A 25,612-nucleotide genomic window follows, 5' to 3' on the forward strand; every position below is an offset into this window, starting at 1 on the left:
AGCTTATTTTTGAAACATTTAAGAATTTCTGTGTAAAATTAAATTTAACCACCTGTTAACTCTGGGTGTGTACAATGTGGGAGTTAAGGTGATGGAATAGTGAAATTTGGTGTTTACTTGGTGGGTATGAGAGCATGAGGGGATATTTTTGAATGTCTCTTATAGTGCTTTTCATGCAAAATTGTCTACCTGTTTTAAAACATGGTAGATTGCAGTGCAGCTAGATCATGCTTTCCTCTGCAGGCTCCATCTACTATTCGAAGCTTCCGCCCCAGCTTGCGTTGTTTGTAGGAGAATCTGCATCATACCTTTATCTGTAGCCTTCCCTTAGGTCTTAAGGATCCTGAAACTTCCCTGTGGACATTGGATTTGGTGGAGCAGCAATCATGGTAAGATGTATATTAGGGCAGAGGGGTAAGAAGCTAATGTAAATGCCCAATATAATAGATTTCCAGAGTGTGGGGTGTTTGGGGGTTCTTAATATGGAATTAATCTATAGAGATGATGCATCATTTCATGGAATAACAACTGGTGAAGACCTATGTCTGTTGTCCTGTTACAGTGGTATAATGGTTTGGGAAACATCTTAAGAGAAATCTTGCATTGTGAGGAAGTACAGAAGAGAGTTTTTGGTCATAATTACAGTGGTAAGGGACCGTCCTGCAGATGGGGGACTCTGAGGTCAGATTTCAATAGATAAAAAGACTACTTTAAAAATGGAGGGTCCAGCGAAACCACAGCCAAGGGAAAGGCCTTGGCGGAATCAGCAGGGAAAGAAAAATGGAGGGGTTTGGGGCTTTGAAGCTTGATTGGTTCAAAGGAAGGCTGTCTGTAGAGAGAAATACAGCATTCTAATCCATTTTGTGTTTCTGTTTAAGTTTAGCTAATCAAGAACATATATTAACTGGAAAGATATCCAAAGGGACTGAAAATTAGTTTTTGAGGAATGGGAAGAATGTTAGATTTTACAGTGGTTTGTGGTCTTCCAAAGGGCCACAGTATGTAAATAGATACAGTATTTCTGCTTATTAAAGTTTCATTGGAGTGGGCAATTAGGATGAAAATATTTTTAAAAGGTGCCTTAGCGGGACAAAAATGAAAGAAAAAGAGTTTGAGGAACATTGATCAAAGTTCTGAATGATATGGGATGTGGGGTGTGGTGGAACTAGGACAGAGACCTTTAAAAGGGAACTGAGAGAAAAAAAAAAAAAAGGGAACTGAGAAATGATACATCGTATTTGCATTGGGTCGATGGGAGTTGCAAAGTTTTTGATGGAGATAGGAGTTTCCCACCATTTGGCTAGGTGTCTAGAGGAAAAGAAATAGCCAACAGGGTAAAGTATTCTGTAGGAGGTTGGGGCTTGGGATTAGAATTGGGGAAAGGACAGGGATTAAAATGATGGAATACTAAAAGGGAGAACTGGGTTTGGGAATCTTTACTGGGGAGGAAATATATTTAGGGCAATGGAAAACTGCATAGGGAGGGATTTTGAGAAGCAGAGGGTTCCATAGGGGAGTATAAATGGCCCTGGGTCCAAATTTGGTCTAGTATATTAAAGGTATGGAGAAAAGAAATGGAGGCATGATATTTTTGTTAAGGAAGCCAGGTTTGGATTGGTATAGGAGTGGAGAAGGAACAGGAAAGGGTTAGAAAGTAGCTGCAGACAAGCTGATGACTAACTCTTCTCTTACTCCTTCCAGACTGTGGGAAAGAGCAGCAAGATGCTGCAGCACATTGACTATAGGATGAGATGTATCTTGCAAGATGGCCGGATCTTCATTGGCACCTTTAAGGCCTTTGACAAGCATATGAACTTGATCCTCTGTGATTGTGATGAGTTCAGGAAGATCAAGTAAGGCCACTTGGGTTTGGGCAGTGGGATACTGAGGGAGAGGCAGAACAGTAGTGAGGGTAACTGAAGGAGGTAGGGAAAAGACAGGACTGGTCTCTTGTCTAATGTCCTGGCCTCATCTCTGAATTGGATGAATCTCCCAGTATTAAGAGTCAGCTGTATCCACACTACTGTTTTAATTTTGGAAATACAATTATGAACTAAACTGGGAATAAGACTGTATGGTATGATCAAAATAACAAGTTATATTTATTTAGAAAATTGAGAAATGATAGGTAACATTTAATCTGCAACATTCCTTCTGATTGAGGGAACCTTAAGAATAACAATCACTCTTCATGGTTGAGGAGTTGAGATGTGAATAGAATAATTCAGGCTGTGTCTAGCAATTGTTCGCCCAGCCTGTTTTCATGCCCCTTGTTTTGTCTGAATCCTCATGGTGAGTGTTGATTTGGTCTCAATCCCTAACCCCCTTGCTTATTTATCTTTGTGATTTGCCCATGCTGTTTCTTCAGAAATAACCTCTGTGTGTTTGTGCCTTACCATAGGAGGTCACCCTCTTTGCACCTGTGATTGGGGAGCTTCCTTTAACAATAAGAGCATGCCACTTGCTAGATCCCAGGGACATTCTACTTCCATTCAGTTGACTTTTCATTCAGAGTATTTGGGTCAGTGCTTGTAATATCTCCAGACGTTCAAGATGGCTTTGTTTCAGGCTCTTGGCAGAATTTACAAGGCATCACCCTTGACCATTAGCTTTATTTCTTCTATTTCCACAGTTAACGATATACTGTCCAAAAATTTAATTTGACCACTTCATTTAGGGATTTCAGATATGAAGAGAAAGGTGATGATGACCTTTGCCTGCCTGCTATAAGTCTGTTCTTCTCAAATCTGAATAGAATTAGTAACATATTCCTGTCCTTCCCTTTTTATTCATTCTTAGTCTTCTTCCTGCATACAAAGTTGGATCATTTCAGAAATTCTAGGATGGTGAATGCTTCAATGTTAATTTTTTGTTTAAATAATCTGCCTTTTTACTGAAAAGAATTTTTAAAAATACTTAAAATGTTGATGAATACTAAAGACATTTGATGAATGCTTTAGGTATATTCTTAATTTCTGTTTCACCCTTCAGTAAGTTACAGGGATAATCTCACCTAAATAATGCATTACCTATAGTATGTAGTATAAGCCTCATGCATGTATGATTTTTGCTGCTGACAGATGAAGAAATTAGAATCACAGAGGTTAGAAAAAAGTTTTCAAAAAAATTTCCCATGGTTATATTGTATGTGGTAAGTCCAGGAATAAACAGGTGTCTGTTATTAAAAACTTTCTGGTACGCCGTCATTGCCTCTTGCTGTTCCCATCCCTTATTTCAGTTGTCTGTCATCAGTATTTACTTATATAGTTAAAAAATGATTTAAATCCCATCTTAACATGAAAACTCGAGGTTTCAGTTTTGCCTGTCTTTAAAGTCTTAGCCAGTGGCGATCATTTTATAATGTATAGAAATATTGAATTACTGTGTTGTGCATCAGAAACTAACATAGTGTTGTAGGTCGCTTATACTTCAAAAAGAAACTCATAGAAAAAGAGATCAGATTTGTGGCTACCAGAGGCAGGGGATGGGGGAGGGTAAGTTGGATGAAAGTGGTCAAAAGGTACAAACTTCCAGTTTTAAGATAATTAGGTACAAGGGATGTAATGTACAATATGATGAATATGATTAACACTGCTGTATGTTATATATGAAAGTTGTTATGAGAGTAAATCCTAAGAGTTTTCATCACAAGGAAAAACATTTTTTCTTTTATAAGACGTGTTGGATGTCCACTAAACGTATTGTGGTAATCATTTCATGAAGTATGTAAGTCATTATGCTGTACACCCTAAACTTACACAGTGCTGTATGTCAATTATATCTCAGTAAAACTGAAAGAAAAAAGTAAAATTCCAGGTTTTGCAATCAGTACTATTAAAAAAAAAATCCTAGCTACGTTATTTGCATCTGTGTTTCACAAAGAAGAAATTAGTTTTGCTGTAGTATAACATTGAGGGAACATTCTGGAAGATTGAAGTACGATAGGAAAAGAGCCATTCATCCTTATATGTCAGTTGAGTCTAGTTTTGTTTGTCATAACTCATTAACTGTTTGAGCATGAGCATCTGGGCATCAATTATTGTCTTCATTGATACTTATCTATAAAAATGTTAGTGAGTGATCCATAACTTATCATACTAAAATTTTCTTCTGATTTACAGGCCAAAGAATGCTAAGCAGCCAGAGCGTGAAGAAAAACGGGTTTTGGGTCTGGTGTTGCTGCGTGGGGAGAACTTGGTTTCCATGACTGTGGAGGGACCACCCCCCAAAGATGTAAGGAAGATGTAGGACAGGACAGAACATTAATGTGGAAGGACATCACATTATTTGAAATATTTGCTAAATCAGGGTACAGCAGAGGCACAGTATAGTGTGCCTTTGTCAAGTAAAACGTGCCTGGCACTTGATGTAAGTTCTTGCTTGTCTATACTGGGAGATTAAGGGTTTTCTGATGGGTTAGTCTACATGCTGGCTGCAACCTAGATACGGGTAGGAGTTGGTGATTTATTTCCTCTTGGTAGGGTCGTGAAAATATATGGGCTTACAATTTGACAAATGTACAATTTAATCTGTAGGATGCCTCCTGTGATGCTGTTTTGAATACAGAACTAATATGAGATAGGTGATAATGGGAAAATGGTGGGAAAAGGGTAGTTTTTTAGGAATAAGATTATTGATAACTTTCATAAGTCATTTGATTTCAAGCTATAATTTTTTTGTTTCAGACTGGCATTGCTCGGGTACCACTTGCTGGAGCTGCAGGAGGCCCTGGGGTTGGTAGGGCAGCCGGCAGAGGTGTTCCAGCTGGTGTTCCAATTCCCCAGGCTCCTGCTGGATTAGCAGGCCCTGTCCGAGGGGTTGGGGGGCCATCCCAACAGGTGAGGAACCGTTAGTTTTTATATTATTGGGAGAAAGTGCCTAGAACCTGAGGCTGAGGAGATTGAAAAATCTGAAAGTCCATGCTATACTATGTAAGCAGCGTATGCTGTAGAGGGAAGAGAGGTACAGATGCACATTAGGAAGGCAGTAGATTAAAGCCACCATGATAATAGTAACTCACCACTGTTGGTGAGTGAAGAGGAATATGGATGGATAAACGGGAGTTGAGAAAATGCAAAAGGGCTGATTAGGTTAAAAGGGGGCATGTTCAGTTTAAAGGAGAATGTGATAGTGTGCCAAGATTTTTTTAAATGAGAATAACAGGAGAAGTGCAGAATTGCCTTAATTTTTTGTTTAATAGTCTGTGATCAACCTCTTATTTTCTGTATTTGAATGATGCAAGGAAGTGCCTTACCTTGACTGTCTTTCTAACCATTCCTTCTCAGGTAATGACCCCACAGGGAAGAGGCACTGTTGCAGCTGCTGCAGTTGCTGCTACTGCGAGTATTGCTGGAGCCCCAACTCAGTATCCACCAGGGCGCGGGACTGCACCTACACCTGTTGGTCGAGCAACCCCACCTCCAGGTAAGGAATTGATGGACAAGAACTAAAACAATTTGATTCTTAGATATAGGTGTGGATCTGTGAAAAAATTGTATCATCTTGAGGAGTAATGATGAAAAATACTCTTAAGATACTGAATTAAGGCCCAGCCTAACTACCTAACTAGGAACTTGTAATATGTTTTCCACTTTTGGACACTGATTTTTAATGAAAGGCTATGGACTCTTTTGAGTTGGGATGGCCAGCATGGCAGTGGTCAAGGAGAAATTGTTCAATTCTACTTAGTACCAGGCTTATTTCTTTAAATATTATCTTGTGTTTAATGCTCCCATCTTAGCTGATTTATGAGGCCTTTATTTCTGCCATTTTTCATTCTAGGAATTATGGCTCCTCCACCTGGTATGAGACCACCCATGGGCCCACCAATTGGGCTTCCTCCTACTCGAGGGACGCCAATAGGCATGCCCCCTCCAGGAATGAGACCCCCTCCACCAGGAATAAGAGGTGAGTGGGTATACATATTCTCAGTGGTGCTATCCAGGCCCCTGAATATTTACATGTGTTTCTATTTTTTTATGATCTCATGGAATTTTGCTTTTTCTTTTCAAGGTCCACCTCCCCCAGGAATGCGTCCACCAAGACCCTAGGATACTATTGATCCTTAGTCACTTTTTTTTCCTGCAATGTGTCTTGTGAAATGTGTGGAGTGTTTGTGAGCTTTTGTCTCCTCTGCTGCATTAATATTAGCTAATAAATGCATAAATTAAACTGTGAGGTACTGTTGTACATTTTTTTGCCTTTTGTTTTTATTTTTGAGGTCAGGGTGAAGACTGGGATTTTTCTGGTCTTGAAGTTATTTTGGATTAGGTAAATCCTGTTAACCAACTCATTTAAATAATTTTCTCTTTAATTCTTATGATAAAATGGTTGTGATACTTTTTTCAGCTTCATAACTTTGACTTTGTGCACTGACTGGTGTCAGGTAATAACCTTTACACGTAATGAAACTTGACCCAGGGGGTTAAGTGGTTCATCTAAGATTCACACATAGCCCCCTCTACTTTACTATGCCATACATACTTGAAGGAAAGTAGGGATGTGATGAAAGGCCTTGTAAGGCCATCTATAGAAGGAAACTGTGGTGTTGAATTAGACTTTGTTCATTCAATCAAAGCATTTGGAATAGGAGGGTACTCCTTTTCCTTGCAAGTTTACCTCAGTTGATGAGCTTTTTACAGTGCCCTGTGCCTGTGCGGTCAGAGAGATGACACTATCCTGGAGTAATCATCATTCCCTACTAGTGAGTATTTACTTACAAATTTTTAAATGAATGGCAGAGCGTGGGTCTTGGGAGCTGGGGAGACTGCATATTTGAGACAAGTTGTGTTACTTAAAGATAACTTACACTCTGAAATATAGTTGACACTTTTTTCTTTTTAATTTTACTTTTTGGCCGTGCCACGTGGCATGTAGGATCTTAGTTCCCTGACCAGGGATTGAACCAGCGCCCCCTGCATTGAAAGCATGGAGTCTTAACCACTGGACCGCCAGGGACAGTTGACACTCCTAAGTACAAATTATGATTATATCCAGCTGCATCAGTTAGTGATGTATGGGAAGTGTTCAGAGAAGTAGACATTATCTTCCAGTTAAATAGTTAAGGAATGGCCAGATATCTAGATCTAGTTAGAATTGGTTAGGGAACAATGAAATTACTTTTAAACGGAAGAGGTAGGAGGTTTTAAGCTTTACAGCTAAGGTTTCAACTAGACAATAAATGAGTCCTTATTGATTGTAGGAATTAGCTTGTAAAATACCACAGTTAAAGATTGGTAGGAACTCCTTAATAATTTAAGACTGGTAGTCTGATTGTGTCTTCTCCTTCGATGTTTATCAGCAGAGGTTGTATTTGTGTTTCCTTTTCCAGCTTTTAAATCATGGCCTTTCAAGTAATAGTCTCTGGAAGAAAAGGGGCCTTCAAAATGACTACAGTTGCTGGCACCAACTTTATGTGGTCTGTCCCAAAGTAGTTTTTAAGATTAGTGACCACTATGAGGTAAGGAACAAAAGAAGCCAAGCCTTCCTTGGTTTAGGATATTTTTATAATACATATGTGATACTTTTTTCAGAGTTTGTGAATGTTACAAAGGAACTGTGGTTATCAGAGCCCCAGGCATCTGGATCACTGTAGACAAAACCATTCTCTTAGGATAAAATTGACCCTGATATATATGACAGATACAACCTTCAGTTTTTAGAGCAAGAGTATGTAAAGAGTCTTATTTTCTGAGTGGTCTCCTCACTGGATCAACTTCAAATAATTTGTGGTACTCTTTTCTGTTTTTGGAGGGAAGACATTCATCCTTATATACATCTGCTGGCATGCATGGCCTTTAGATTTTGACATGAGTGGTCACGGCATATTTGAAGAAGACTTGTTCTCTAATATTCTTAACTAAAGATGGCCTCTTTTGTAAGTTAGAGGTGAGTGACGAGAGCTCTAGATTCTGCAAGATGCTTATTTCTAATGGCTGTTTTTGTTTGGTGATAATAGTATTCTTCTCTGCCTAGAGCTTCCTTGAATTTTTCTTGAGAGCTCTTAATTGTGGGAAATATACTAAGAAAACTTGGGACACAGATATGCATGTAATTGCATGTCGGGTATAAGGTAAGTGTGGGTATTTTGTTATGGATTGCTAATTCAAAGCTTCTGCAGAGTTCCTTTGGGGTCATGTACCAGTATACTCAGTTTGCAAACATTCATGGAAGTAAATACTTGATGTCCCTAAGAATTTTTCCTGCATTCCTGCATTTAAATGAATACATGTTTCATCTAAAACATGGTTAGACAACAACTTCCTGGTTTCCTGTTCACATTTATTAACAGTGACTCCATAAATATATACACATTGCATAGCAATACATATTTTCAGTGTGGTTTACAGTTTCAATTAGAATTCTGGGACTTTTTAAAGCTGAAGTAAGAATTCTGGGATATAATAGTTATACTGCCTTAAATAACCTTTATGCTTCTGAGTTATTTGTGGTATTCTGTGCTTATGTGATAGGTAAACTGGACTTGGTATAAAAGCATGTCAGATGTGACATAGTTCCCTGCCACCATAGACTCATTGTTACTTAATCATGTAATCCTGTCAAATTTTAAAGTCCTGTAATTTTTTCCAACTTCATTGATATCTAAGTGATAAATAACATTGTATAATTTTAAGGTATGCAGCATGATGTCTTGTAATGTGTATATATAGTGAGAAGATTACCACAGTAAGTTTAGTTAGCACGTCTATTACCTTACATAGTTACCATTTCTTTTTTTTGTGTGTGTGAGAATATTTAAGATCTACCATCTTAGCAAAATTTTAGTATACAATGTAATATTGTTAACTAGTCACCATGCTGTACATTAGGTCCCTAGAACTTATTCATCTTATAATTGAAAGTTTATTACCTTTGATCAGCATCTCCCTATTTCCCCCACCCCCTAAGCCCCTGGAAGCAATCACCATTCTATTCTTCAGATTTACTAGATTCCACATTATAAGTGAGATCAGAAGTCTTTAATTTTTGTAAACAAAACTGATGTTTTGTTTTATAGGTCTTTACTGGTAGAAGTAATTTATGGAATTATGTGAAAATGGTAGTACTTGTCTAGAATTTTCAAAATCTTACAAAGATCAGGAAAAAAAACTTTATTGTATTAATTTCAAATAAAAGTTTTACTGATTTCAGCACATAGTCAGTTATAAGCCTCTACTGTATCATGAAATTTTCAGATACATGGTATTCAGTTTATAATACATTGCCAGATTCTGTTTTACTCATCTTTGCATTCTAATTCCCTTGGGACTGGCCATAAATATAATAATGTTCAGTATTTGTATTTTCTTAAAGCAATGCATGTTATCATGGTGTTTTTTTTTTTTTTTTTTTTCTTTGGTCTTGAAACTTTTGCAGTCATATGCAATGCCAAAGGAAGAGAGAATTTGGTCACTGAATTTTCTGAAATGTCAGTGTGGATCCTACCCAGTAGTGTTGCAACGAGGCTAAAAGTCGTATTAGCTGCCTTTAGGACAGAAACAAACCACTCCTTTTGTGGACCAAACCACAAGGTAAAATAACCTTGTTTAAAGAAAAAAAGTAAGAGTGTATTGCAGAGGCCTTGGCTAGGTTTATGATGACACAGGACCTTGTCTGAACATGATGATTTCAAAATTTGAGCTTAAAAGGACACTCTGAAATCCAGTCAATGTGCCTCAATAGACTTTTCAGAGGACATTATTCTTGGCAGAAAAGGTTGGCTTGACATGTGAAAACTGAATAGCTAGAAATGGCAGGTGTAGTCATACACTTTGCCAGTTCTTCAAACATCCCTTTTTTTCTTTTCATAGATTTTTCTGAGCTAATTATTTTCTTTTTTCTTTTTTTATATATACATATATATACATATATGTGTGTGTATATATGTGTGTGTGTGTGCCCACACACACTGTTCAAAGCAAAAATGGGAGCTCACCCTTGGATCTCAGAAGGCACACAGGTGGCGAGATGGAAACAAAGACATATAAAAAGGAAGCTGCCACCTCTTGGATCAAACATTGAATGACAGAGTTATAGGTGTCTAAGTGATGTCCAGAAAGAATATTTATGGAACACATATGAAACGCAATGAGTGTGGTAAGTGCCCTCACAGGGATGTTGGTGTTTAAGGATAGTTTATTTTGTTTATTTTTTTTTTTCTTCAGTTGCCTGCAGTTGGTCAGTGGGTTCAGAGCCTATCACAGAGTAAATGTTTAAGAAATATGACATTACTGATTTTTTAAAATGTTATTAGATACTTTACAGTTAACTTCTTTTAGTGAAATATCTGAAATTAGAATCTAGGGCTGTCTGATAATCTATTGTCATACTCTTAATACTCAGTAGTCTCAGTAGTCAGTTTGGCCCTTATCTGGGAATAGCTATTTAGTGTATACCAGGATGTGTTTCAGAAAAGCTAAATACTTTGTCATGAAGTTTACGATGTATTTATAGGGATACATTTTAGTCATTTTTGGTCAAAAGTGGAAATAAAGTGCTGTTTGAGTTCATAGGGGTGAGAGTACCTCTCTTGCTTAGTTGCATGGTGAAGGCCTCCTAGAAGAGCAGTATTTGAAATCCAGTTATGTTTGTTCTAGATGTGAATGTTAATATACAGCTTCAGGTGTTCACATGGCCAGTCCATCTTTGCTAGCAGTGAATAGGAGCAGTTAGTACAGGGGAGCTGCTGGGTTTTTGCTACAGGATACTTCATTCAACTTCTCAAATGGTAGATGAAGAAACCTTGTTTCTGTGACTTCTGCCCTTCAGTCATAAAAATGACCAATAAACAAAAATTTCTAGGAAACAGTAGATGTTTTAACAAATATTTCTAAGAGTAGATATGATCTCAGTGAATAGTGTGTTGATTTCCTAGATGTGGTAACTTCTACCTATTACTTTTAGGGTAAGGTTTATCCAGTTTATATTCTGTTTTAGTCACTGAATTATGCATAACTTGAATTACTTTGCATTTAGGCATATATATTTTATTTTAAGCATTCACTTCTGGGTCATTTTAAGTGGACCATAAACTGGCAATACCAATAGATTTCCAGGTGTCCTGTTTTCTGAGGAAATTTCATCAAATATGTTATAGCTTAGCAGTAAATAAATACTCTGTTGGCCATATTGGTTATTGAAATCTAGTACTGTTTTCTAATGATGGTTCTCTGTAGTGTTAGTGTTATAATGAACTGTCCACTTTACTTATGAAATCTGAAAATTAGTCACTTTAGTTGGGATTCCTCTAGGTTTGTAAGTGGTAAAGAATATAAAATATGAGTCAAAACAGAGTCACTCCCCATGCTATAGCACCTGAAGAATGAACCCAGAGTTGAAACAAGGAGACTTCATTTCCATGGCTTGGACTGAATAAAATAAGAAATCACAGAGGATTTTAAAAAATTGTGATATGATTACTATGAGAATAAGTTATTGCAGTGATACCGATTTTTCTTTTGTAGGATGGCAGAAAATGCAGGCATTATATTTTTCTAATTATCTTTTGCATAATGTATAACCCTCTCTAGAGAACTTGGCTGGACACTGGATTTGAATTTTAGACGGGGTGTTTTCTCAACTAAAAGAGTGAATTATGGCCCTAAGTGAAGTCAAAGTAACAATACAAATATTCCACCCCCCAAAATTGCTGAAGTCACAATGAAGAAACTTTTATAAAGGCCTTGAATTACTGAATAATATTTTTGTTTCTCTAAGATTTTAACATGACAAGTTTTGGAAAAATGGTTACAAGAATGTGCATAGATAGAATGAAACATTAATGGTTCACTAGAGGTCTTGGTGTCATTATGACTGTTCTTTTTCCAAGGCCTGTCATAAAAGTTGGCATCTAGTAGGTTTTTGATGGATAGTAATTTTTGTTACATTGTTGTCTTAATTACTGGTAGAATCAACACATGAATGAACAAAAGGTACAAGAAATTTGCCTTATAGTATAGGCAAAATTTGGCTTCCAGTTTAACCTTTATTTTCTGATTTTTTTTTTTTTTTTTTTTGTAAAGGTTGAGTCAAGAAACAAGGAAGTTTATTGTGCCACAGCCTGGGAGCAGGGAATTGGGTGGTACTTTCTCCCCCACCCCGTGGCCTGCACTGTGTGGCTTATGGGATCTTAGTTCCCAGACCAGGGATTGAACCCAGGCCCTCAGTAGTGAAAGTGTGGAGTCCTAATCACTGGGCCACCAGGGAATTCCCTGGATGGTATGCCTTCAACTCACTTATGTGAGAGTGCCAAATTTCGATTTGGGGCTTTGGTGGAAAGAGAAATTGTTGTCTCTTCTTAAGGGACACCTTTCCCTGTTTCAGTCTAGCTCGCTGGAGAATAAATCTTCATGTATAGAAACAAAAGGCATGTCTTTATTTGAATTTATTTCTAGAGCATACCTCTTAGAAATCAAGAGGGCATAGTTGTTGAGGCATATACAACAGAGTTTACTTATTAGTGGCTAACAGAGTACTTGACCACATAAAAGTATGTGAAAATTCATCTGTGATATTATTTAGGTTGGCAAAATGTATTGATTATTTATTCTCTTGGTTTTTATAATGCACCTTAAACACTGTCCTACAACTCATTGTAAAAGAAAAGACTTTGAATACTTGTTTTTGAAATGACAAACACATGTACAGATAATTCAAAGAAAATAATGGCAAATAAATGGGAAATATCTCAAATTAATTCATAAACATCCTTTTAAAATCATTGTGTAATATATATTTCACTATCAATTTTACAGAGATTTGAAACATGATGTCAACTAGAAGGTGATTGGCTATCATTCATGGACATGAATGGAGCCTAAGAAAGATGGACAAAGGATTTCATCCAGGAACTTAGAATCTTTTTTGCACAATAGATACTCCAATATAGATGGCTGTTTTGGAGCTACCTTTCATATTGAAACTTCTAACTGGTCCCCTTACTTCTAGCTTCAGATTCTCTAATTGATCTGTCTGCCATAGCAGTCTTTGGGAAAGATGACGAAACCACATCATGTCCTTCATAAATCTGCAGTTGACATGTTTTAAAAGTGTTAGAAATAAGCAATAATCAGAGAAGAGGACAAAGATTATATAAACTGATAATATTTAGAGCATCTTTTGCCACTGTCAAAACTGGAAATTTTCCAGTTCTAGTGGCTGAACATTTGGATTCATAAATTTCAGACACTCCTTTCCTCTTGCCCTTTGATCCCTAAGAATCTCAAGAAATTTGCACAGCAAGATACAATGTGATTGCAACCCAGGATGATTTTAGGGTAGTTTCGCAAACCATTTTTCTGTTAACATAGATGAGCAGATTTTTCTGGAGTATCCTGAGCAATGGTACTTATGGACTGCTACGGAAGTCTACACCTCATACGAATTTAAGGGGTCTTTGGCCAGGGCCCTCCTGTAGAGACATTTTCTAGATCTTTTAATCTGTATTGATTTGCCTGATCCGACAGCATCAGGACAGCATCTCTCATTCCAGGTTTCTCCCCAAGATTCAAGTGTGTGAAGGGTATCTACTGAATTGAAAATTATTTCAGCTGGGTAAAACTTGAAGTATTGGCTAGTCTGTACAAACTCAAGTAAACATAAGCTAACCCTGTAGGAATATGTGGATAGGAAGGGAAGGACAACAGATCTTGAGTTTAGCTGGAAGCTTCACCAGCTTTAAAATTACAGACAAAATAGAGATTTATACTGGCCTGTACTTCATCTTGGCTCTTGTATATTTTCATTTCATTGGCAATCTTTGGATTGGTGGGGTGGAGTATTTTCCTTGCCATGGAATATCAACTTGCCTTCGAAAGTTACCAGTAAAAAGCCCTATATATGTTGCATTTTTATGCATATGTGATAAACCTTATTTTCCCCCACGGCATTTTAAAACAACTTGAAATCTAATCCCATTAACTAATTAACTGGATATATGTACCTTATGAATTTATTTAAATACTTAGAAAAATTGTGTTTGGGTAACGGTATTGAAATTAAAATACTCAGTGAATGATTATGTGTGAACTGTTCATTGAATGTTAGGAGATGAAGAGAATGAAATTCAACATGTAAGAGTTTATTGTATTTTATTCTTTCTTTGCTTAATCTTTTGTAATCTAATACTCAAGTACAGAGGCCTACATTTATAAACATAAATCTATTATTTTTAGATACTTTTTAAGATGAATGTTGTAATAATGCAGCTTGTTTCCTAAGGAAGTTTCTAAAAACATGTTTGGTAAAATTGTCTTCTGGAAAAGACTTAAGAAAGGGATTCTGAGGACATTTTGTAAGCTATACACAATTCTGTATTGTTTATGGATAGCAGAAAAGAGAAGGACATGGGAATGTTTAATACGTCAATCATAAAAGCAAAGGAAGGCACTAATTACTGTTTATATGCATTTTGAGAATACTGTATATGAAATAACCAAATATAATTGCTTTGTGATATTTCTTAATGTATTTCAAATGCTAACAAAGAGTTTGCTAATATATGTAGAAGAATTATTTTTAATACATGATTATAGAAATAAGGATTGTTAGAATATCTCTGAATGATGTACGTTTGAAATCATTTGATTGGATTATTTTGGTGGGTTTTTTGGGGGAGGGGGATTTTTCTGTATACAATTGTTACCTAAGAAATTTTATTAAGGGTGCTCTATCTGGTTGTAGATGTTATCCTGTAAATGATTTTTATGTTAAAATTTGTATGGTATGAGATTGTCTTATCATGATGGAATTTTTGCACAGGAGAAGAGCCTCTATGAACACTTGTATGATCAGGGTTGAGTGGGTGTTTTTTATTGCTTTGTATATAGTAGAAAGACTACTGTGCTGTACCATCCTATCAGTCATAGAGGTTGGTGACATTTTGGGCACTTCAGTTACTAGAATATAATGTTGGCTACTGAGAGGAATTTCTAGACCGCTTTGTATTAAAAGTAAATAAAAGCTGAATTTAGGAGATAGAGAATTAGGGGGTTTTGGAGGGTTGTGTGTTTATATGCATATGCACAGAGACAGTTCTTAAACAGCATACGGGCTTTACTCCATGCTCAGGTGTTGGGCATCTACATAATATTTTATAAATATTCTAATGTTAAACACAGGTAGAATTTTTTTCGTTTTGCCAGTGGAATTGCCTATCAATATTAATTCATTTCTGGTAGAAATTGTTAAACAGTTTGTTATAAACAATGTTATAATGTTTTCTTGTTTAACCTCTGATTTTCTTTTTCTTTTTTTTTAACCTCTAATTTTCTACATGTATAAACATCATTGTAAATACATACCAACCTAATAGGATAGGAATATTTTTGTTTGCCAAAAAAAATGTTCCATTTAGCCTCTCATTGTGTTCATTGGATCACTAGACTCAATTTTTAGATTGTGAGAAATACATTGTGTAGTATTTAGTATAAATATATCATTGTTTTATGACAGGATTCATCATGGTGAAAACGTCACTGGACTGCCTTTGTTTATAGTTTTCAGATATATTTGTGTACAAATAGAACACAGCTCTTTGTATATCTTAGAGAAAGCTCCACATGTGGTAAAATAGCATAGGTTAGAAAAGTTTTCATTTGTGAGTGGAATTTGACTTTTAATGAAAATAGTGAATTGTTGTTTTAAAGTACTTATTTCTAGTTGTATAGGCAATTTGTAAATTTTTATGGATGATGTTAGTGATGGTATATCACACCTGAGCTCATTAAATAGTGGACTGACCAAAGGAATGTTTTTGTATTATGTGTATATAATAGACACCATTATTATATGTTTTTTAGGCATATGAGCTATAATTTCTGCATGTTTTGTAAAATATTAACTATATAGAGTGAAAATTTTTGCTAATTGTCAGGTTATCTTAGCTAATAATTGGCCAGCTAAAGGGGTGTTTTTATAGATGGTTGTTAATAAAATAGTTAGAATATATAATAGTTTTGCTTTAAACTTTTAGTCCTTGGTTTATAGGGATTTCTTAACATATACATGTGTATACATATACACACACATATGAATACATGCACATATGTGTTTTATAAAACTAGTGATATTAAAAGTCATAGAATGGAATTATTTTTTTGGCCTAAATAATTACCATTTGGCCTTGAGGGCAGATATAGGAGGTTTTAGTTTATGAACTTTATTTAGTTGCTGGAGGATACTGTGAGGCTGCTAGATATGTGATAAACAAATGTTGGTTTTGGTTTTTTTTAAATAACATCTGCCTAGGATTTGCTGAGTAGGCATATATTTTGTGAGTACCAAACTGATAGACAAAGGTGAAAACACTGTTTTGGTAAATTGAATTGCTAAACCACGTCTATTTGGGATATATTTGGTTGCTCGGGATTGTATTATTACTTTGTTTTCTGTATTGAAGATACATGTTATTTCATGAAATAATTTTGGATATATAATTTTTGTCAATTTTGGAAATACCTTTTCACTTAAATGTTAAAGTTGTAATCATTGATCATAGATATAGTAGAGTAAGCATCTTCATGAATTAGGCTTGATTTTTGAGGGTGTTTTGTTTTTATGTTCTTGAGGTTTTGTAATTAGACGTTCTTTGTTTAAAGTGTAGAAATCATTGCCATTCATATTTTTAAATATGTAAACTTGTACAGTTTTTCTTATTCCAATCAAATTTTTGAGTTTTAAATATTGGGACAGAGAAGGGAAGCATTTGCTGTGTGTTGAGCAGACAAGCTCTTCTATAACAACTTCCTAGGTATTTAGGAACTCCCTCTCCATACACACACACACACACACAATTAATATATTAATGTTGAACTAATGGTGAAAAATATCTATTACCAATAGAAGTGTTACATGACCCCTGTGTGTTTATACTTGGTCTGTATGGGAGGGGGGGAATTATTAGGTAGTTGTGTGCATGAGATCAGATGTTTGTTTTTTATACCATATAATTCAATAGATGTGCAGAAATTTCTGTCATAGTTTTGAACGTATATTTACCTAAAATTAATAGCACATAAGCTTTTTTATTCTTGTAGAAATGAAATGGTACACTAAGTCTCACTTAGCTGAGTGACATTTAGACTTCTGTGTATGTAATTACATTACAAACACATGTTCTTTCTAGATATAGACATTTCTGATATACATATAATTTTACCTCTATTTGTGGGACATGTAGGTATAACTTATTTTCCCAGATGTGCTGAGGTTCATGATGAAATTCATTTTTCTAAAGAACATTTTATAGAAATGTTTCTGTGTTCATTTGTTACATGGCAATAACCAAGACAAATTTGTAAATAAGGGACAAGAGAAATAATTTAGTTTTAAACATCTGGTATTTCTAGATGTACTGAGAGTCTCAAAAAGTATAATTTTGTAAAAACTTTCATTGTAAATGTGTTAGTATTGATACTGTTGTCTTTTAAAATCAACATGGCAATGACGTTGACAAACAGGCTCTTGGAGCTACGCAAAATTTATCATATATTAGTTTGGTTGTTAAGAGGAAATGTTGACAAGTTTATGCATTTACCCTGTTCTCATATAGAAGAAGAATTTGCTATTGTATCAAGTATGTATATTTAAAACTTACACCATGTAAATTCATTTGGTGTTTGTGGATGTACCGAGATTCCTGATATAGTTCATTTATATTATTATTTTTTATTAAGACTTTTTATTAAGGGCAGTTTTAAGTTCATAGAAAAATTGAGGGGAAGGCACAGAGATTTCCCATATACCCCCTGCCCCAACACATGCATAATCCCTCCCCCATTATCAACCCAGCACATGTATAATCCACCCCTATTATCACATTCCCCCATCAGAGTGGTACATTTGTTATAATTCATGAGCCCATATTGACATATCACATCATAAATCACCCAATGTCAGTAGTTTATATTACGGTTAACTCATGGTGTTGTACATTCTGTGGGTTTAGGCAAGCATATAATGACATGTATTCATTGTCATCGTATTTTAATGGCCCTAGAAATCCTCTTTGCTCCAACTACTCATCCCTCCCCTTGTATTTCTTTTTTTTTCTCTTTATATTCAAATTAATAAATGACTTTGTCAGAGAGATTTTATACTACCTCCTGGAACTATACACAGTTCTGTATGTGTTCCCTTGGTTGCATGACAATATTCAAGACAACTTTGTAAATAGGCAGATACGAGTTTTTAAGTTTTATCATCTAGACTTTCTAGATGTATAGAGTCTCACAAAGTATAATTTTGTAAATAATTCACTGTAAAGTTTCATTGTTTTCTTCTTATGTCTCAGCAGTGAAATTGATGGAACTGTGGATTTCTTGAGCTGTATACATATTTCGGGATCTGTTGAGTTATGGGAAAGCAAAAGTTAAAAGGGTACTTTTTCACTTTTGCGTTCTCATCTAAAAGAAAATTTTACATTTTAATCATTGTTTAGTGCTTGGATTTTTATACATTAAAAAAGCCAAGTCATAATTTGTAGTTGTGTTGCTGATAGGGCATTACATATTTTAATCAGAGGAGATTTTATTCTCTTTGAATTACACAGTTTTGTGTTTAATTGGACTGCATGACAACATTCAAGACAACCTTGTAAATAACAGTAAATTTATCATTTAAAAATTAGTTTTTCTAGATGCATGGAATTTCACGAAGTACAAATTTGTAAATATCTCATTGTAAAGTATCATGAGGTGGCTTCTATAAATGTTTTAGCAGTGTAATAGGTAACTAGTAATTGGCCTTTTAGGGCTTTGTAACATTTTGGTGTTTATGTAGTGAGTTTTTGGGGATAGGGGTACACAGATTGTCTCCATATCTTCAGATTTTTAGGTTCTCATGTTATAAGAAAAGATTAGATTTTATACTTTTAACAAAGAAAAATGCCCATGGGATTTATTTTCATCTTTAGGAAGAAAAAGGAAGACATGAGAAGGGAATTGTCGTTTTAAACCGCAGGTATATTCATAGTTATATAACATTGCTGAAGTAATGGTTATTTTGCTATGCTATATAAACCTACTATTTGCAAATTTATATATGTATATGCATATGCATGCATATTATAAATGTATATACATGTACATATGTAAAATTAGTTTTAGGGGTATAGATATGATAGTGTTCTTTCTCATTTATTAGCTTATTGCTTTACTTTTTTTTTTTTTTTATGGAAATAGTATTTCAATTGTAAGCTTAAACGTGTAGAAGCCCACTTCATGTTATATCTAAATGAATGTTAATTTTTATATAAAATGTTTAAGCAGCTGTGGATATGTTTTTTTAATGTTTTCATATATACATCTGTATGAGAACAGAATTTCCAGGATTATGAATATTTTTCTGAGAGCTTTTGAAAATTTTCTGGAGAGTAGTTAATTTGTATGTTATAATCAGTAACCAATGTTAAAACTATTCTCAGTTGCCTATAATGTAAATAATGAAAATTTCTTAGAATCCTATCCAGTATTATCAAAGTGTAATCAGTACATCTTTTTGAACAACAGTTTGGCAATGACAATCGAAATTTGAGTGTGTAAAATTTTTGAAATGATATAATCTGCTGATGGGATTTTATGTATTCCTACTCTCAAATCCATAAAGAAGAAAGTATGTTATAGACCAAGTATAACAAATAATTTGAATGTATGAAATACACATCATTAAAAGAATGATTGTAATGATAGCTAATTCATATGAATATCATTCAAACACTGGAAAAGTATTCTGATATTGAAGGGTGTTTTAAGTTGATTTTTAAATAGTCATTTTTGTACAAATATCAACTAAGTGTGTGTGCTGAGGTGTGTCCATATGCCTCTGGTTTTTCTATTTGAAACATTAATGGTTACTGTTCCTTGGGAATGGGATTATTCAGACATGCGAATGGAGTTAAGTAATGCTTACTCATTAGTGTTACTACAATGGTGATTATTTTAGCATTCTTTTTGAAATTTTTGTACATGTGTAAGTTAAATACTAAAACATTGTTTATATATTTGTGTATTGCTACATGGCAATCTAAAATGCAAATGTGAATCATTGAATAGAAAGTTGTCTGGAAAAACATGGCAAAATTTTAACATTACTGTATAAATAGATCAGAAAAGAAGGGACTGCTGCCACTTTCTGCCTTTAAAACTTTAAAGGTATTTCAGAAGCAACATTTAAACAACAGGAAATTTTAAAGATACAATCAATTTGTGCCTGTCTTCATCGTTACCTATTGACATCTCGGGAGTGTTGGGCTGTTGTATCCAACTTTGTATTCCCAGTGACTGTTACGAATAGTTTTTGAGTGATCATGAAGAGCGTGTGACTTAGATACTAGTGCTAGTACGGCAGAGAGTTTTACACAGTGAAACAGAGTATTGGACTATCCACGGAAAGAAGGGAGAAGATGGCATTTGAGGTAGGTGCTAAACAATTACATTTGGGTTGACCAACACAAAGGGTAATTTTATAAGGCAGTGCCATATTTGTGGCATATTGTACGGGGGAGGAATCTCTTGGGATAAACTCGAATTACTCTTAGTAATGGGCATAATTGGAGAATGGATTGTTTTCTTTTACGGTAGTTGAGTCTGTCAGAAGGATTTCAAATAGGTCTTTATGGCTTTTTAGATTATTCAGAATTGGCATGAAAAATGTTTCAGTAGTCTCAATGTTTGTGCTAAAGGTACTCTGAAAAGATGAAAAAGTAAAAAAAAAAAAGTCTCTTTGGGCAGTCATATTTGCTAGTTTAATTATTTCCATTCACTATTCCTATCAGTTCTAAAGTCAAATATTGTATACTTGCTTCTCAGGTGAACATGATGAAAGAAAGACATAACATGCAGATAACCTGAGGATGCCTGACACCATCAGGAACATTCTTCCTGTGAAGTTCCTTAATTTGTAAATCTCAACTGTAAACCACAGGTAAGAAGGTTCTGGATCAAGAAATGCTGTATTAGGATGAGATTTTGGCTAGGCTCAGGAAAATAACACGGGGTAGACTTTGTTCTTGAGTATCTTTGAGTTACAAACATTCCTGAGAATAAGTAAACCAGTTATTTAAAAATATAATTTTATTAAAGATAGAGTCCGTGAATAATTAGGTGGTTACTTACTCCTTCCTTCAATTAATTTACTTATGACTAAACATGACAACTAATATTATAAAGGAAATGATCAATATTTTAATAATTATAAATTAGAGAATAGACCAGCTATGTTTGCGTGTGTAGTTTTGTGGTATGATAAAGAGAGAAGTTCGTGGCAACCTAAAAAAGATACTGATATAGAATAGTAGTAGTAATAAAGTCATGTTGAAGTTGGAGAGTTGAATCAGCTATAGGATTGATTAATGAGGAACTGTTACTAAGCCTTAACTGAAATTGTAACAAAGTTCAACATGAGCCTCCATTTACCTGCTACTTCAGTGTTTGGTCAAAATGCTATGTATTTTACCTTATAATGTTTCTTGTTTTTCCCTATAGGGAGGTGATAGTTCCAAGAAAAGAAACTTTTGCCATCTTTGTTTTTAATATCAATAATTGGTACCATGAGACCTGTTGGCAGTATTCCTCTTTTCAAGTGTTCATCACTCCCATCCATCCCTGGGCCCAGGAGAACCCCTTGGCGATAATGATTGTGTAAGGACACTTTGAGTGCTCATTTGATTCAGGGAGGGGCACTTTGGTTAGACAGGAATTGATTATTCTGCTTTTCTTAAGCTTGATGGATTTTTGGTGGCAGCGAGTGGATATTGTTCAGGGTAACATATAAGTAACAAATTATCCTAAAACTTAGTTATGGATAATATATTATTGTGTTATTTCCATGGGTTCTGTGGGTGAAAATTTCTGCCAGAATGTCTGTGGGATCAATTGGGAAGGCCCAATCCAATGATTGAGAGTGATTCAGACCACTGGAGTCTTCTGGATACTTTTTCACTCACGTCTGGCACTGGTTTTAGATGACTTGGAAGGTTGGGCTTAGCTGAGGCTTTCAACTAGAGTACCTTCACACAGCCAGGTTCCCACATGAATCATAAAAATAAGTGTTAGAAGAGAGCCTTGTGAAAGTGGCATGGCCTTTCTGAACTAGTTTCAGAAGTCATGTAGCATCTTTTATGCCATATTCTGTTGGCTAATGGTGCCGTATGGCCAACCAAAATTCCATAGCATGGTGGGATAGTGCCAAGGTGACTGCAGACCCAGACAGCTTGTAAAACCAGATGAAAGAAGGCACAGTAGGTAAGAGCTACAAATGTGGTGCTTCAGTAGTGTTTGTTTTGTTTTGTTTTCTTTTTGGGGGGTGGTCCTTGATTTTCAGAATTCTACTTCTCTCACAGTCAGAATCCCTTTCCGACAAACGTCTTATTCATTACCTGGCATAAAATAAAGTCTTACTGAATTGTTTTGTGATTTGGGGAGTAAATTAGGCAAAAGATAAGAAGTTAAAAGTTAACTTGGTTTTTGAATTAAGTCAGTTTGGGGAATGCAAAAGGGAAAAGGCCCAGGTGCAATATGTTGATACCGAAAGGTACAATCTTAGAACTACAAAAGCTATGGAACTGTTAAAAAAAGAATGAGTGGGGACAGTTGTTGATGAAATCAATAATGTTATAACACATACTGAATCCCTGCTTTTAACACACCAGGAGTTTTTCCCTTCATTTTTTACTATACCCCACAGGAAGGTTAATAATTCATGGGATGTGCTGTGAAGAGTGAATGCTGACAAATTCCTTAAACATTCTTTCTCAGAGAGCCTCGTTGCCTACCTGCTGTCCATGGGATAACCTTGAAAGTGAAAGTTTTAATCAGAAAATGTTTCTTTTTTCCTCAGGATAAATCATAGCTAAATAGAAGATTAATGGTTTTTTGGGAGGTACCTACTCAGCAATTTTGATGGACTCTGGAATAATGAATGGGTCAGGAGCCAAATCTTTTCCGAAGTTCCACTGTAGTCTCTATATCTTTAATATAGTTACTGTTTTTCTTGTCAAATGGACTAAGCTCCTTGGTTATTTTCATTGCAATGTTTAGGCACTGTTATGTTTCTTGTACAGAAATGTATGTAGATTGCATGATATCATGAGTGAGTGATCTGGAGATACAAGAAACCGTACATAGTAAAAAAGAAACAGGCAACATGAAGAGAAAGTTTGAAGGATCAGTCCATTTAGCAAGATGTAAGAAGAAAGACTCCCAATATCGGGCTTTCTCATTGTTAGAAAATTCCAAAATGAATTTTGATCCACCTGTTATTTCTTCATAATAGAATAGCTGTTGCATCATGAAGTATGCTACTAAACTTTTCCCATTTTTTTCCCCAATGTGTCCTCTCAGGTGATGACTGAATAGGAAAAACTGATGCCATTGCTTCTGCCACCATCTTCAGTAAAACCAAAGACAGTCTTCATAATGTATAGAGATTCCTCATTGATGTGTTGCAATGAACACTCCCTGTAGATCGCAAAAACAGGCTGAGAAGGCTGAAGTTTCAAAGTGACCTAAAGGGTGATAGTGGAGAGAACTGTAACCAGGCATGTTGACTGTTTTCATTGTTGCCATTGGACTAAATCTCAGGAGCTTGAATGATGGAGGCATTATTACACAGAGAAGCTCAGGATGGTATAATTTGAAGGCTTCATTAGAGTGCTCCCATAAGTATTAGGTGCACATTTTTAAAATTTTCATTTATCACAGGGAAATTTAAAATTGACTCTTAAAAAATCATCTTTTTCAAGATTTCAAAGGACATGGAAATTTGTGAAGTATAATATTTTACTTAAATGCCTTTTTTCCTCTTCTAATTCTGCTACCTCTGTCTGTGTTATCTACTATTAATGAAATTTTGTGCACATCCTTTTGGGTGTATTGATAAATTAATATGCAAGTTATTTTTGGGGGAGGTCTATATACTAGCTACAAATTTTCTACACAGTAAACATGGTTTATATATAAATTGTAAATTTATCCAACTAATTTGTTGAAATAATTCCAGTGAATTGGAACTGCTAGGACTAGGGTATCCAAAATTTATAGTTTTGAGTCCAAACTGGTTTTCCCTACTATACAGACAAGACCTCATCAATCTTGTTTCCCCAGTGTTTATGTGGGTATATTTCCTAAAAGTGTACAAATGTTACATTTTTAACCTTTGGTAATATGGTATTACAAAGAAATTGCTTTTCTTCTGTTACTGTTCAGCTCTGTCATCTTCATATATGCTTAATCCTTACTAGTCATTTGTGTTATTTCATTTTCTTCTGTTTTTTTTTTTTTCTATTCCGTTGATATATCAATGTCTTTGTTACTGGTTTCTAAGAACTCATTTATTATTCAGGATGTTAACCATTTGTCATGCAGTGCAAATGAAGTACCATATTTTATTGCTATCAATTTACTATGGTGTTTTGTATTTTGGTTGTGTATTAAAATATAATCATGTGCTTTATGCCTTTTGAGTTTTGTGTTTTTCTTAAAAAACACGTTTGCATTAGTATCATTTCTTGGTCTGTATTTTCTTTTTTGCATCAAATATTTTGTCATGTTATTTCTCTTTCCATTAATCATTACTGTAGTTTTAAAGCATTACATATTCAAATTACTCACCTTAACCTAAGTAGTTACCACTTATTTTCAATTCTACCATAATCATATAGAAATTCCGACATATAATTGACTGCATTTCTATTTATTGGTTTGCCTTACCTTCTATTGATACTTTAAAATTACTGTTGTCTTACCTATTCCATTGAGTTCTATCTCATTTCTCTTCTCTTTCAGAATATTCCCTGTCTGTACTTGCATTTTTTTCTCTCAATTGACGCTTAAAATTGCTTTGCAAGTTGGAAAAAATAATGCAGTTTTTATTTCATTTGCAACAAATTTAATAGATTAATTAGGAGAGAATAGATCTCTTTAAAATTGAGTCTTCCTATCAAACAGCAAGGTATGTCTTTCTATTTTTTATCAAATTGTTATGTTGGGATACTGCTAGTTTAATTTTTTTTAAGTTCATTCCCAAGCATTTCATAGTTTTCTTAATGTAATGATGGGGATTGTACACTTAGTTTATTTTCATATTGATATAGGAAAGCCATTTGTATACTTTTTAAATGCAGTTTCATCGAAATTCCAAAATTATGGGTTTTTTTTCACAATTTGTAAGTACTTATGGGTCATTTTAGGAATTTTTATATCTTTAATTAAGGATTTTTCACCAAATTTGGTGACAGGTTTAATAAAACGTCTCGTGTTTTACAGTTGATCATATTTGCCATTATAATTATTGATTAGGCTAAAAATTGAATTTTTCTAAAAATGAACATTTTACATCCAGTGAATATGTGAACTAAATTTTGTTCATTTTTCTATTATATTCTCCCCTATTATAGTCATTATAGTTTTAATTGCACTTTCTGAAAAGATAATCCTAAACAAAGAGCTTTATTTTGTTCTGTTTTTGTTGGAATTTTATATTTGGTTTATTGGCTCTATCAAAACTGTTTTGAGTATTTTTTTTCATGAAGTAGACTGAAAACAAGAAATACTAGCATTATTTTATTTTTAATTCTATTTTGATATAACCTTATACCTACAAAAATGTAGCAAAAGTA

General features: G+C 34.8%; 1 protein-coding gene, 2 long non-coding RNA genes and 1 other non-coding gene across 4 annotated transcripts; all 4 read left to right on the forward strand.

The window, feature by feature from the left end:
* Positions 1-243: 243 nt before the first annotated feature.
* Positions 244-6,177, forward strand: SNRPN (small nuclear ribonucleoprotein polypeptide N). The gene is made up of 7 exons (XM_068556566.1): positions 244-389; positions 1,702-1,853; positions 4,122-4,233; positions 4,686-4,838; positions 5,286-5,424; positions 5,782-5,907; positions 6,013-6,177. The coding sequence occupies exons 1-7, from the start codon at positions 387-389 to the stop codon at positions 6,048-6,050; spliced, it is 723 nt and encodes a 240-aa protein (XP_068412667.1). The 5' UTR covers positions 244-386; the 3' UTR covers positions 6,051-6,177.
* Positions 6,178-7,221: 1,044 nt separating this feature from the next.
* Positions 7,222-14,000, forward strand: LOC137772586 (uncharacterized). Its single transcript, XR_011075501.1, has 4 exons — positions 7,222-7,887; positions 7,975-8,071; positions 9,376-10,095; positions 12,753-14,000. It is a non-coding gene; the product is annotated as an uncharacterized lncRNA (long non-coding RNA).
* On the forward strand, positions 9,588-9,661 carry LOC137752709 (small nucleolar RNA SNORD107). Its single transcript, XR_011071267.1, has one exon. It is a non-coding gene; the product is annotated as a small nucleolar RNA SNORD107 (small nucleolar RNA).
* A 5,441-nt stretch (positions 14,001-19,441) lies between the features above and the next one.
* On the forward strand, positions 19,442-24,382 carry LOC137760315 (uncharacterized). The gene is made up of 4 exons (XR_011073282.1): positions 19,442-20,410; positions 20,805-20,919; positions 21,480-21,635; positions 23,337-24,382. It is a non-coding gene; the product is annotated as an uncharacterized lncRNA (long non-coding RNA).
* The last annotated feature ends 1,230 nt before the right edge of the window (positions 24,383-25,612 follow it).

The sequence above is a fragment of the Eschrichtius robustus genome, chromosome 1, assembly GCF_028021215.1.
Source record: "Eschrichtius robustus isolate mEscRob2 chromosome 1, mEscRob2.pri, whole genome shotgun sequence".
Taxonomy (NCBI): domain Eukaryota; kingdom Metazoa; phylum Chordata; class Mammalia; order Artiodactyla; family Eschrichtiidae; genus Eschrichtius; species Eschrichtius robustus.